The 14103-nt window shown below is 35.9% G+C and overlaps 1 protein-coding gene across 3 annotated transcripts in view; it reads left to right on the top strand.

Moving 5' to 3' along the window:
• LOC131067212 (cell division control protein 48) overlaps positions 1-14103 on the top strand; it is a 332369-nt gene that overhangs the window by 165439 nt on the left and 152827 nt on the right. For all 3 annotated transcript variants that reach the window (XM_058002161.2, XM_058002160.2, XM_058002162.2), the window contains one exon: positions 7528-7737. In XM_058002161.2, coding sequence (XP_057858144.2) covers positions 7528-7737 — 210 coding nt within the window. The remainder of the gene's footprint in view (positions 1-7527; positions 7738-14103) is intronic.

Here is a 14103-nt window from a genome sequence, read left to right as displayed (position 1 = left end):
CCCTAAGGCTGCCCAAGACCACGTCCCTGACTTCGGAGACTCTCATCAGTTTAGCAAGGCATAAGCTGACTTTAATCTTCTTGAAATCATTTGCCACCAACTGGCCTAGTTTAGTAATCTCTATATTGCTAGATGGCTTATCGCTGGAGCCCTGAGTTGTGGCAGCGGTCGGCTGATTCTGAGGAGTAAGTATTCTGGGAGGGGCTTTCACCTTTTGCGGCTGACCTTGGCCTGCATACTGTTGTGATGCCCTAGGATAACTTGGGTTGTTGTTGGCATTCTGATCTAGAGGAACTTGAATATCCTTGGGAGGCGTGGAAGTAGTGTAAGGGCCACTATTGTTGTTCTGGTTATTGTTGTTGTAATATCCCCGATTGCCGCATTGGTATTGCTGAAATGCATTCACATCAGTGGGCTGATTTGGGTCTGGCACCTCATTTTCATCCTGATTAGGGAAGAAGAACGGGGGAATGTAGGTTTCTAAGACAAGTGCTGTGTCATACCTTGGTGACGGCACTATTTCAAATCCGGTGGGAGGAAGCATTGGTTGAGGCATTGTGTTTTCCACTTCTCGTTGGAATATATTTGCTGTAACCTGAAACTCGTCACATTGCAGCTCTGAGTGCTGGTTAGTATTATGCAACCTGCACCAATTAGAAAGAGCTGCCTTTGCCAAAAATACCCTATCTGTTGGCCTGTTTTCTGATGCTGGCGGGTTATCAAGTGGAGTGGGGACTCCTCCGTTGTTGCGATGGGTGTTCCACGTCCTTGTGGGTTGTTGATATCCTTGGTTTTGGTATTGACCTTGGTGTTGACCTTGCTGTTGGTTTCTCTGACTATTCTGCAATTGGTTAATCTGATTTCGCAGATAAGTGACTTCAGAGGAAAGCTTCTTCATCTGGTCAGTCAACTCCCGCATCTCATCCTTCTCCTCTTGGGTTCTAGATGACACTGTAGTATTTTGCAGATGTATGGGCTGTTTAGGAGGGATCTGGGATATAGGTGGTCCCGGAGGGAGCACTAGCTGATTGGTAGATTGATGAGGTTGATATGCCAATTGAGGAATCAGATTCATAATAGGCGTTTGGTGAGCCAAAGCCTGGCTGATTTCTTGAATTTGGTTAGGCATAGCAGGAGGTCCTAATTGCACCAATGGTCCGGCGATATTTTGGCCTAGTCCTTTACTGATCTCCATAGCCTTAGCATAGGCTTCAGTTAATGTGGTTGGTGCGGGGTGTGGCTGTCGGACAAACATAGCTGTCAAATAGTCCAGAGCTGAATAGTAGATTTCTCTTGCTGAAGCATCACTTACCACATACGGATCTTGCAATCGGGTAAAGGCTTTATGGAACTTGTTGTTGAAGGAACTGATTGGCTCATGTCCCTGTCTTTTGACTTCTACAAACTATCTGTATAGCTCTGTAGGGGTTATAGGGATACCATACTTTCCTGTGAAAGTTGTCTTCAACTTCTCCTAAGAGTCAATAGAAGATACCAGCAAGTGGATAAACCAGTAAAATGCGTCTTCCCCCAATGAATAAGGGAAAAGTCTACATGCAACGTCTGCATACTCAATTTGTCTATTGCGTAACGCATCTTCAAATATTTTAATATGTTCTTTTGCCGTTCTGTTTGGATCATTTGCATGAAAAATAGAACAGAACCTGTCCAGGCTCTTAGGCATATCATGGTTAGCTAGGAAAATGATGGGTGACGGATTGTCTACCAACCAAGTGGCACCATTTGGAGCGGGTGGATTATGCACCATCTGTTGCTGATTTACTTGAGTTACAATTGGAACTGGAGCTGTAACTGTTGGAGCTGTAAAAACTGTATTTGCTGGGACAACAAACTGCTGATTTGTAGAACTGGACTCACTGAGATCTGCAGCCCGTCGATAACTCTTGCGTTTGTAGAACTGAAATCTAGCAAATCTTTCCCGCTCTGGGCTTGACCTTAGGACTCTTTCGAATCTCTCCGGATAGAAAGATCCAATTCGTTCCAGCGTGAGTTATTTTCAATGTCAATTTTGTGGATGCGGTGCAGGAGCTAGATTAGCCTCTTCTTAATCTCTCTAATTTTGTGCATCGATATGATCAGCAATCTCTTGTTCTTCCTCAAGGATCAAGCACATCCGAGACCAGTTTGGATAATTTCTTTTTACTGACCAGGCCAAGCTATAAAATTCAGTGATAAGGCTTTCTTGTTCGTCACTAAAATCCAAATTTGGTTGTATCACTGGTTCGGGGTCTCTTTCTGGCTGAGGAGGATTAATGGGTAGACCCATTGCTCACCACATTAGCGGACCGGAAAGAAAACTATTGGGTTTCCTTAAGAACTTGCTTATGAAGGGCAGCAATCCTTTGTCTTTCTAAATTTTCCCTGATCACAATCTGTATTTGCAAACCCTTTTCTTCTTCCTGATTAATAGTGCGACTTACTCATCTGAAAAGAGGGTGATCTGCTTCTGATTTCCAAGCCAGAGATCATAGCTGGTCTGCAATATATGACTAGTTCAGTCCTTGATCAGGCTGTTCAAGTGGAAGGTTGGGCGGGAATTCATGCAGCAATACCATATTGCATCATGGCCCTCCTTCTAGCGCCAATTCTGTTGTGCGCGGAGGGTGGTAAAAAAAGCTATAGGGTTACTCTTCACAAATATAGATTGATATGATGCAGATTTAGCTGTTTAGACATTCATCATACTGCCCTCCTAGTGCCAATTCTGTTGATGCGGAGGAGGGTAAAAAAAGCTATAGGGTTACTCTTTACAAATATAGACTGATATGATGCGGACTTAGCTGTTTAGACATTCATCATACTACCCTCCTTCTAGCGCCAATTCTGTTGTGCGTGGAGGAGGGTAAAAAAGGTATAGGGTTACTCTTTACAAATATAGACTGATATGATGCGGATTTAGCTGTTTAGACATTCATCATACTACCCTCCTTCTAGAGCCAATTTTGTTGACGTGTCTGAAATCGCATTGCTGCAAACTCCATACGGCCAACGCAAAATAGAATAAACTCGCTGAGCATCCTATCCTCTCTTGAGATAAGGAAATCCCTAATGCTATTTTCTACGTTTGATCAAAGCGGACAACCTCAAGGTTTCGTTTGTCAGGTCTTGACTACGGGATTGCTCAGTGGTTTGATGTGTTTATGCTGGAAACATAAGGGGGACTTACGGTGAGATAAGCGACTGCTGGATGAGTTCCCCAAAACTTTAATGGTCTTCCTTATCAAATGGTTCGAGTTGGGTTGATACTGTCTTCAAAAGGATTGTGGATTCTTCTCGGTAAAAAAAAAGAAAAGGAGGAAAGGATAGGGAGAGAGAGATGTATAAAATATAAATTTTAACTAAGATAGCAGATTCAGTAAACAGACGGACACCTCCAAATAACTATACTAAGCATCACCAGCTATTTAAGCACAATACTTGCATAAATCTAGTGCGATCTTTAAAGGAAAATAGGATTTTCATGTTATCAAATACAACATTAGAACTTTTACATTCATTCAGTGAGCATTCAATAACCGAACTAAATACATGAAAGGTTCAGATTAACCATACAGAAGGAAGGGCAATTAGCCATTCCCTAATGGTGTGAACTGCGAGGATTCTATCGGATGTTTATTTGAAAATGCTATATAAAGGACTTCCCTCCACTTTTCTTATCAATATAAGCTAGCTATCGACTAACTTCGATTAAAACATAGCTATCCAAAACATACCTGGGTAACCTGAAAGGTTCACCCTGAAAGCTGCCAACTCTAATATATGTGAATTGAGCAAATTGGATAAAGAAGCTACCAAAAATACCAATAAATTCCATTGCTTCCGTTGACAACCTCCTATTTGTGTTTCCCTGCAATTCGTAAACCAATCTTCCTGCAAAAATGTCATTCCATCTCATGAAATTTTCTGCATATCTCTATTCCTGCAAGTGAGGGTGATATTCATATACCCTTATTCCATCAATCCAGGGTTCATGATGCAAGCCATTCCAATCCCGGGTACAAGCAAGCATATAAAACAAATAGGAAGACATAGAAACCACTCATTCCCGCAAATTTGTTTAGACTCTCATGCAATCTCTCTGCAACTTGTCCCCAATCCAGGTAGGCGCTTCCGTTCAGCATGACTTGGATGTAGAAATACATCCAGTCTTCCTAGTAAAAGGCATGGGCATTTCCTTTTAACCTATTCAACAGAACAACCATATCCCGTACCTCTGTTATCAAGTGCTCTATGGTAAGTGGCCTTGGTATTTTGGAACCTCCCTTTTGAATTTTCAATAACCAATTCCGGGCAATCACACTATTATAGGTGCTCTTTTTCTCAGAAAAGAAGGAATATGGAGCACCAATCGTCTAGTCTTCATATGGTTCCTTATGAGGAATACCCATAGCTGCCATTACAGTCTCCCTGTTTATTTTCAACACCACTTCACCATTAATGTTCTTGATACACCTGTGCTCCGCATCATACCGGTTCATACATTCCAAAACTAGCTCCGGGTATGGTGCAGTGATGGGAAATGCAATGGCCTCAACCAAACCACTCTTCACAATTTTCTCCATCATAGAATTTTGAGCTGGGTTTTTAGCTCTCTCAAGAAAATCAGAGAGATCTGCCTGTGCGAGTGAAGTATCCCCCATCTTTGGAAGCGAGGTAACTAAACAAGAAGTGCACCCCAATTTCCGCAGAGTTGGCCTCATGATGGCCCCTCTCATATTTATTAGACAATTTCAGGAATGAAATGAACTCTTCTACACAACAAAGAGAACGAACAATAGCTAGCTTCTAGAACAAGTAAATATAGCAAAAGAGAGAACAATTGAAACTAACCTGGTCTCAACAGCAAATTCTCGAAAATCTTTTGAATGCAGATACAATACCTCCAACTTTCCTCACTTTCATAGCTACTGAGAAGATTCTAGAAACAAATGCTAGCTTTTGCAACAAAAATGGACAAAATCACACTCAAATCTTAGCTAGCTGTACTAATTAAGTAAGCTAGTGTGAGCTGACGCCTGATTTGATGTATAATTGGCATGCATTTAATTTCGGGTCATTTCATCACACGACTCACAAATTATCATGATTACTTAACATAATTTAGAAACTAACATTTTGAAAACCCCGGAATATTCTCTTTTCCCGCCGCCATATTCACTTAATGATGCATGTGTCAATTCTACATGGAACTTCAGACTTTAAGAATTCAATCTTTGAACCTTGAACCAAAAGGTTCAAAGGTTCAAGTTCAATATTGAGAAATAACATAGAGCAACACATAACACAGAACAATGAACGAGCAAAGACATAACCGACGCATGATCGACTTTGAACCTTGAACCTTGAACCAAAAAGGTTCAAAGGTTCAAGTTCAATACAAACTGCAACAAAGCGCTCGCTTTTACCATAAAACAAAGTTGTGAATAAAATTCTTTAAAGTGCGCTTTGAACTTTGAACTTTGAACTTAGAAAAGGTTTAATGACTCGGGTTCAAAGAGAAGAAATACATGACCGAAAGGAAAATAAACATCAAAGAGGCGACCTTTGAATTTGAAATTTTTAATGAAAATAGGGAGGACTAACAAGTAGGGATGGCATTTTATGTACCTAATGACATTATTTTATAATGTATATAAGTTGATAGAGGTGTCAAGATTTGGTGCACATCGTTTCAGTTATAAATATTTTGTAATTAATTATACTAGGTAATTAGGAGGCTTACATGGGTTGAATGGTTTACTCTTCTATTATGTAATTAGGACCTGAGGTCTACGTAAAGAGGGTGAATATCATTGCAAAAATATGTGAAGTTTATGATATGTGTTTGGGATGTCCTAAAGCTATCGTGTGGAATGGCTTCTTCCATAAGGAGTATCATATGGTGTTACACTAATTAAAAGGGTTTATTCTATTTCTGCATATATTGGATATTAGGGGATCTTGACCTACACACATATCTTGTGGTATGTGTGGTCTATCTTCTACATTGTATTATTTTCATTATTATATGTGTGGATTTTACTCGATGAAGAAAGATGTGGCAACAACAATGCACCCATGATATTCGTCGAAGGATTAATTGTTTTCATAGATATACTATGACCATATTGGACCATTGTTCATACTTTGCCCACTTCTTGGAAGTAATTTTCAGATTGATGAACTTAATGTTTCAAGAACTTCACCTTTGCAAATTTCAATATTTATGTAGCAAAGATCTTTCTTAGTGATAGAAGTTGAATTTGATGTGGATGTGATTTTTTCATTGGACAAGATATGATGAAATTCATCTTTTTATTGGTAATTTGGTAATAGTAACTTAAAAGTTCTTATTATAGTTTGACTATCCATGTTTTATTATGACTGACATTGTAAATTTAGATTCACAATTTCAAGCGATTTGATTGTGGACTCTAGCTGCAAATAGATGATTTATTGATTTGAATTGCATTGTTAACATGGAAATGACCTTAAGTGGGTTTCAATATAGTTTGACAAACACCTAGTTGAAGGGAATAAATTATAGGCACATGATTCTTTCATTTGCATCATTATTTGTCTTATAATAGATTTAAAGTTGCTTAGAAATTTGTGATGAAATGTACAGTAGAGATCAATGCGTCCTTACCTTGGGTTGGCACATATTTAGATAATGTGTAATTCCAATTGATAGAAGAGAAAAGTTTAATTGATATTCATTAACACTACAATTCTCAGTCCTTGGACATACATAGGAACTAATATTTGGCACTATTTTCTGCATATTGTGGTAATGGGGGGAAGTCAACATGCAAGGTAACAATCTAATTATAAATGTAATTAAGGATTCAGTGCTGAGAATTAGATGTGGGTCTCTATAGGAAGTTTCACTAATAATATCATGCCCTACACGGAACCATTTCATTCCCTTGTTATTTGAGTATGTAATTCATTCTTGAGAACTATATGACGCCAAATCTTGTCTTGATATATTTCAAGTGTGAAAAGGTAATCCATGTCTTTCTACAAGATTTGAAAAGTGATACTTGAGAAAAAAACATAAATTCTAGTTCTTTGCTACAATATGTTTTAATTTACTAATTTATGTTAAATCATGCATCACTATACTATATAGGTGCAACTTATGTATAGTCTCAATATTTATTTTATAAAATATCTTTACTATAAACCTTGTTGTAATCTATGAGAATGACTTTAGGGAAAGCGTTAATGTCCTTATAAATCTAACTAGGGATTTTTTTGCTTCTTTTTGGGATGGTGAAGCTTTCTTTTAACTTAGGGTCTATCATGTTGTGAAATGAAAAATATTTCTTAAATTAGGCCTATATTGTTGTTTTTGCTTGAAATAATTTATATTTTATTTATTAATTTTGTATTAAAGATTATAAGGAGTTGTATTATTACATATGACATCTTTATCCTTTTGTAATTGAACCATCACTTTCATCATCTTATTATCATGTGTTAGGAAATGCCCTTTCGACCTTAATTTTTGTTCATTTTCAGATGAAATCACTCAAACAAAGGATTGTTCCAAAGACATCTATGGATGAACTTGTACTAAGCACTACTTTGCATGAACGTCTAAATGCTATTGTGGAATTCGAAAAGGCGAGAGCTGTCCTCCTTGGGCAATGGGGGTTCCAACAAGAGAGGCTTGGAGCTACATGCTTTTTTTGGGGTCCTCATGGGGCTGGCAAGTCTTCAGCTGCAGAGGTGAGGGAAAATATGATTATTTCCTAATATTCTACTTTCAAGGGCAACAGTTATAAACTTGTATTCATTCATATATATTTTTTTGTTGTAATTTTTCCATATCCAAATTGTGATTGTCAAATTGATTTAAGTTTTAGCACCATCTATGATATTCAATGCTTTTGTACTCTTACCCAAGCCATTTCATTTGTATCATCTCCCTATTTTAGCAACTTCAAACTTTTACATCTTGAAATCCTATTCCTTGAAGGCATAAGACTACTTGGAAAACAGAAGAAATGACACTCCATCTTATTTTTCTGATATTAATTCAGTGTATTATTATTTACACATTCCTAGTCAATCAAAGGTATGCAATAACTATGTCTTTTGTTGAATGGTCGTTCTTTTCAATCTTTATTTATTTTTGTTGATTGGTAAATTTCTTGTGTGTAGTGTCCTTTGTCTTAGATACCATGACTAAGGGATATCTCTTATATTAAATTCACCTCAGGCTTGACATGTCTTTTTCTGTTGGGGTTTTTCATACCTAAAATTGGATGTGGTAGTGTACTCAATTCAACATTAAACTTTTGTGCATAGTCATGTAACATGTCTCTTATAGATTTGAACAAATAGAGAGTCAAATGAAACATAAATAAACTTTCTTTTTGGGGAGCTCCAAGAATAAAGCCACATTATTCAAATGGGTCATGTAATAGTATAAACATTTGAAAATCATTGATACTCCAAACTGGAGTGACCCACTTTATGCTGACACAACTCTTACCATTGTCTTTTATGTGCAAGTTTATGTTGCACCCCGATACCTGATTACTAAGGGTAGAGCCTAATGGCTCCAATCCTAATGGTCCAGACATTTCTCTCTACCTTTGATTCTGAAATGTCCCAGCCAAGATATTTAGTGATCAATTTCAGATCCAGAACAATTTTCAAAAATCTTTGTTAAATGCTAAAATTTCTTTACAATTTCTTCACACCAATGCAACAAAAATTTGTCAATTCAACTTTTATTTAACTAGAAACTTCACTGAAATTTGTGGACTGATTAATAATATCTATACAGAACATAAAACACCACATCTTGTTGGAAAAATGACAATAAACAATATCCACACAACTGATCATAAATTTTATAATCAATCCTTGCAAAATGTACACAACATTGGCAATCTATGCAAATAGATGAATAGATTTTCCACCCGAAATTGAGGAAATATTTACCAGATTTGTAGCAATGATGATCCTATAGCAAGAAGAGCAGAAAACCAATAACAACAAAATTTCAAAAAAAACCACAAAATCTACTAGCAACAGGGTGTCTCCAATGCCTAATATTCATTAGGGTTGTGCCCTTGGTGAGCTCCTTGTCATGATACAAAGGCAAGCCATCATTTTCAGAGTAAAGTTGCCTCTTCAACAAAATGCATCTTTGAAAGAGAGTTTGTTAACCCTTCTTTCATCTCTTCATCTTTGGAAAGAGGCACTCTCCCAATACTTTGTGCATGCAATTGTAATGTCCTCATTTTTTGGTTATTCTAACACCTTTGACAACTCCAACTTTCTTGGAGAGTGCGGATCAAGAAAGATGAGTTTGTTGATTCTTTTCTGGGGTGGTTTAAACATTTTAGGTGCATTCCAAATTTCTTGGAGGAGTGTTCTATTTTTGGAAAGTATCAATTTTAATTAAGTTGGATCTCTACTGAGCTGCAAAGTATGTTGGCATAATCAGAACTCACTTTTGGGCTATTTTATTATTTTTTTGTAGCTTTGGGTGGATGTGGGGGAAATAATTAAAATAATAGATAATTAATATAAGTTGTGAAAAGGATGAATTTAAGGACAACTTATATAGTGATTTTTAAAGTGACTTTAAGGCTCAAAAGAAAATAATAAAATAAAGTCACTTTTATGGAGCTGAAGGATTATCACTATAATGTGATTTTAAATTATAATTTTTTAGAAAGTTCCAAAAGGGCTTGTAAACGGGAAATTGGAAAAGAAGATGTTCATTTGGAATATTTCATCTTACTCTATTTTCTCTGTGAGGTTGAATGTCGTTCATCTCTTTTACTTTAAATGAAACCTTAAGGTAAGACTGGTATTGGTGGTGAAAGATTCTTCCCTAGCTAATATGGCATGATTCATTTATGATCATAGTTTCGACGGAACATTTTACCATTGGATTTTGTAGCGTTTTGGGTTTAGGAGATTTTGATTTTAGATTTGCAGGGTCTGCAATTTACAAATCCATAGAAGTTGTAGGCAAATAATTATTTTGTTGGGATAGTTGATTTTGGTTTCATGTTATGCCTATCATTTCATTTTACATCTCTATGAAAATTGCTAGCCATTACTGGTAGGAGGATGCTTGGTTGATGTTGAAGATTTTTACAAAAAGATAAATATATATTTGAAGTGATTATTTAACTGCCATAGTTGAATTGTCTTAGCATATTAAAGAAATGTGGCAGTCTCAAATAGCCGTTCACTATTTTTGCTTTTGGGGATGCATAAAAGTAAAAATTAAAGATTCCTATTGATTTTAGGACTAAAGAAACTTGCTGTTAGCCTTGGTCCAAACTGAAGTCAAAGAGTCCTAGTTCCTTTTGGAGACTGTCGTACTTTTAAGTGTTGTGGAGTTTATGGAAAATGCCCAGCAGTTGGAAAGGGGGTAATGTGGGAGTTGAAAAGGTGTAAAATTGAGAGTCCTAGTGAAATAAGAACTACCTTTGTCTCTACCACCAGCTCACAAGGCAAAGGGGCCTGACACATTGAATCGTTGAGTGTAGAAACCCTATCGTGTGAAAACAAGGAGACTCCTATTCCTGTTGGACTCTTCCAAAGCTTATGCCAATGTCAGAATAGGGGTGCGGGGGTTAGGATTGCCAGCTGTCACTTATAATAGAAATCTCATTGATCGCCCAACACTTAGGAGGGATTGGATTTTATGGAAAGAGTTCAGGGGTTATCTGGTCTATTTAATTTACTCACTCAATAAAAAGGTACTTCTTGGAAAGACCTTCTACAATCAGGACTTGTGTCATAACTATTCCAATGGAGACATACAATCATAAAGGTTTGTCGGAAAGGTGTAGAAACTGTAAATTTAACAGTCAGCAAGACAAAACTTTGAGAAGCCTTTTATTAAAGGTTAGAATATTATTTTAGCATTGTAAATCTGAATATTTCCTTCAACACTTTTATGACAAGTGTTTATTAAAGTGTATCTGCATTATTCCATGTATGCAATTTTTTTGTGAGATCGTCTATGCTGATACATGAAATTTGCAGCTGCTCTTTATTCTAAAAGTCAGAGATATCGTCTAGTTTGTAGTTATGTAAAGTTTTTGACGAAATGTCTGCAAACTAAAATTGTGAACTACAAGATTTAGCATAAAATATTCTACGTAGTGTTATTAGTTTATTACAGGCAGTTGCAATTTAGAGAAAAGGTTGCCATATAAAGTGGGATGTTCATGGTGTTTCACTAGTACATAAAATGGGTGGGATAAGCTTCTCATGTAATCCCAAATTAGGATCCTTGTTATGAATTTCTGGCTTTATTTGTCTAAGAATTCTATCAAACATCTTATAAATCTCTCTAACTCTAGGAGAATTTGTATTAGCATATCTAATGACAGTTGCAATACTTGAGATGGAGAAAATATATCTACAAACGAAAATTAAAAAAAGAATAATATTTTAAGACTTGAATGACAAAGAGTGAATGCTAATACAAAAAATGAATGATTATTAAGATACAATTATTAATAAATTAATAATTTAATCAAAATTCTCTTAACTCATAGTGGACTGCCTATTTTCAAATCAAGGATATTTGTTTCACAACTTTTCTTTAGCAGTTCTCACATTAGTCCATTACTTGTAGAGTCTCTTATACCTCACATTAGTCCATCACTTCTAGAGTCTCTTACACCTCAAGCGTCCTATTAAAAAGATGAAGTAATTGACACATCTAGTAACTGACACATCCAGTCTCCAAAGGTTTGACAGATTCCTTCAATGAAAAGTCTCGAAGAGAGGAAGTTGCGGTGTGTAATGTCCCTTTTTGTAAATTCTTTGGAATTAGGGACCATCGACTCACATATCAATTTCAAGAGACTTCTTCTAATTAAAAATCTTATCAAACATGAAATTCCTTAATAAATCTTTTGAGAATGATAATTATGATCTATATAGTTATATCTGATTATATGTTATCAATATCAAAATGATCTTCAGGTATTATTTGATGTGATGAGAGTCTTGACTATTGATATATGAATCTGCAATGTACAACCTTGAATGATTAAGATGGAGTATCTTGCTGGCTCTGATAATTCTTTGAAGATTTATGTGATGGAAAAATCTGATTTGTATGCTACTGCAATCTGCAATTAGAGAGTTATCACTGCTATTCCTGATATGGCGATGTGCAATATGCTGTGAGCCTTCTCCTTGTTATTTGTAGCAATAATGCCATAGTGTTGTTTCTGATTTTGCTATGAATACATGCAAGTGTGATGGTGCTGTTCAGATTTCCGATTTTGAATATATACAACCTTTATCTCCTAAGATCGTGTCCTTTTGGGATAGCTATTTCTCGAAGGGTCATGTATTGTCCTTCAATGACCATTGTGTTGTTAACATAGAAAATTGTCTCAATGATAATCATTAATAATATCACACCCCTTTAGATAATTGTCGTCCATTGTAATGTCTTAGTCATAATTAATATGAACCGATGCTATGTTTGCTTGACTAACAGATCATACAATTGGATTTCCACTTATGGTAACATTGATATGGATTGATATGGTTTTTGCGAGAATTATAATGACAATTGACTTGTATAATGATGATGGTTTCTTCGTTCAATGAGTCTGATGCATAAGGATTCTTTTTTTCTTGTATCGATTTTAGACTATTCAATATTAAGAGATTACATAGATAACCAGATATCAATCCAATATAGACTAAAAATATATGAATGATATCTCTGAAATATACTGGTCTTTATCTGATTTAAGAGTAATGCTTCTCCTAATAGTGCTGTATAAATATGCAAATGGCTCCCTTTGATCAACCCGATTGTTTATTTGATGCGTGTCTTGTGTAATTACGATATACTACTTATTGGTCGATCAATATTAACTGGTATTGCTTTATCACTATGCAAAGATGAACTTGTTTGGGTCTGGTAAGACCTTCCGACTTGTACGAATGGGCCTGATATGCCCGATTATAATGGCAATTCTATGTGATACTATTTCTGAGTTACAACACTAGTATTTGTGTGTCCAAGCCAAAGAGGCTGCTGCTCAACTGGAGTGCTCCATAAATGGATATGAAGTAGAAATAAAATCCCTTCGATATCCCTATTCCTTCCTCACAGTGCCTTTTAATATCTGCGGGGGGGGGGGGGATATGTTGGAGCGCCCCTCCAAGAGTCGTGGCCGCTGAAGAAAGGGTAAGCGGTGGTGATTGTTGGAGCCACCGCTCCCTGTTTGAACCGCAATCACCCTTGGTGTCTTATCTTCCCCGCGTTTTAACTCGATGCTTTTGTTTAACGAGTCATTCGCTCTTCCTTAGTATGATTAAGGAGAGCGTTTAATTTGTAGTCATAAATAGTTTATTTTGTATATAGGTTTCTATCAATGGTATCGTATTAATACGATATTAGTCCAAATAATAAATATAATGTATTTTGACAAATTTATGTTATATTTTATATTTATTTTATATGGTAAGTGTAATATTATATTATATTTTCAATATATCTATTTTATATTTATTTAATTAATAGTATTTTATGGTAAAACTTCTTAATAGTTAATATAATATTAATAACGTTATATTGAAATAAAATAATAAATAATAATCATATCAAATAATAAACATTAATAATCATATATTAGAGGAAAATCGTGAAGTCTCATAAATGAGATGATTTTCCAATATCATTAAATGTTAATTAATAAATGTTTTAATTATCGTATTTATTTAATCCAATGTCCAAAGAGGGGTTATGACACGGTGATTGCAAACGAAAAATTTGATATCTCTAGCTTCTGCCACAATTCTCTTCACCCAATCTATCTTTTCTCTGTCTTTCAATGCATTGTTCAACACATGAACACAACATGGGGTCCAAAAGATGTCCTTTTAAGCATCCTCCACCATCATACCGACTAATTTGTACAACGTTTGAGGCCCAAACCTCCTCTATGGCCTCTTATAAAACTTGAAATTAGAAGTTCACATCCTTGTGTTTCCTTGACTCCATGCCCCCTTTCCAAAATTGAAAGAATTAGTTGAGTTCCCATAGTTTTTTTGTTATTTCTTGTAGGCTAAGGGATAAAA

Source organism: Cryptomeria japonica, chromosome 3 (assembly GCF_030272615.1).
Source record: "Cryptomeria japonica chromosome 3, Sugi_1.0, whole genome shotgun sequence".
Lineage (NCBI taxonomy): Eukaryota > Viridiplantae > Streptophyta > Pinopsida > Cupressales > Cupressaceae > Cryptomeria > Cryptomeria japonica.
The sequence above is the reverse complement of the archived record's forward strand: the minus strand, read 5'-3'. Positions and strand labels throughout refer to the sequence as shown.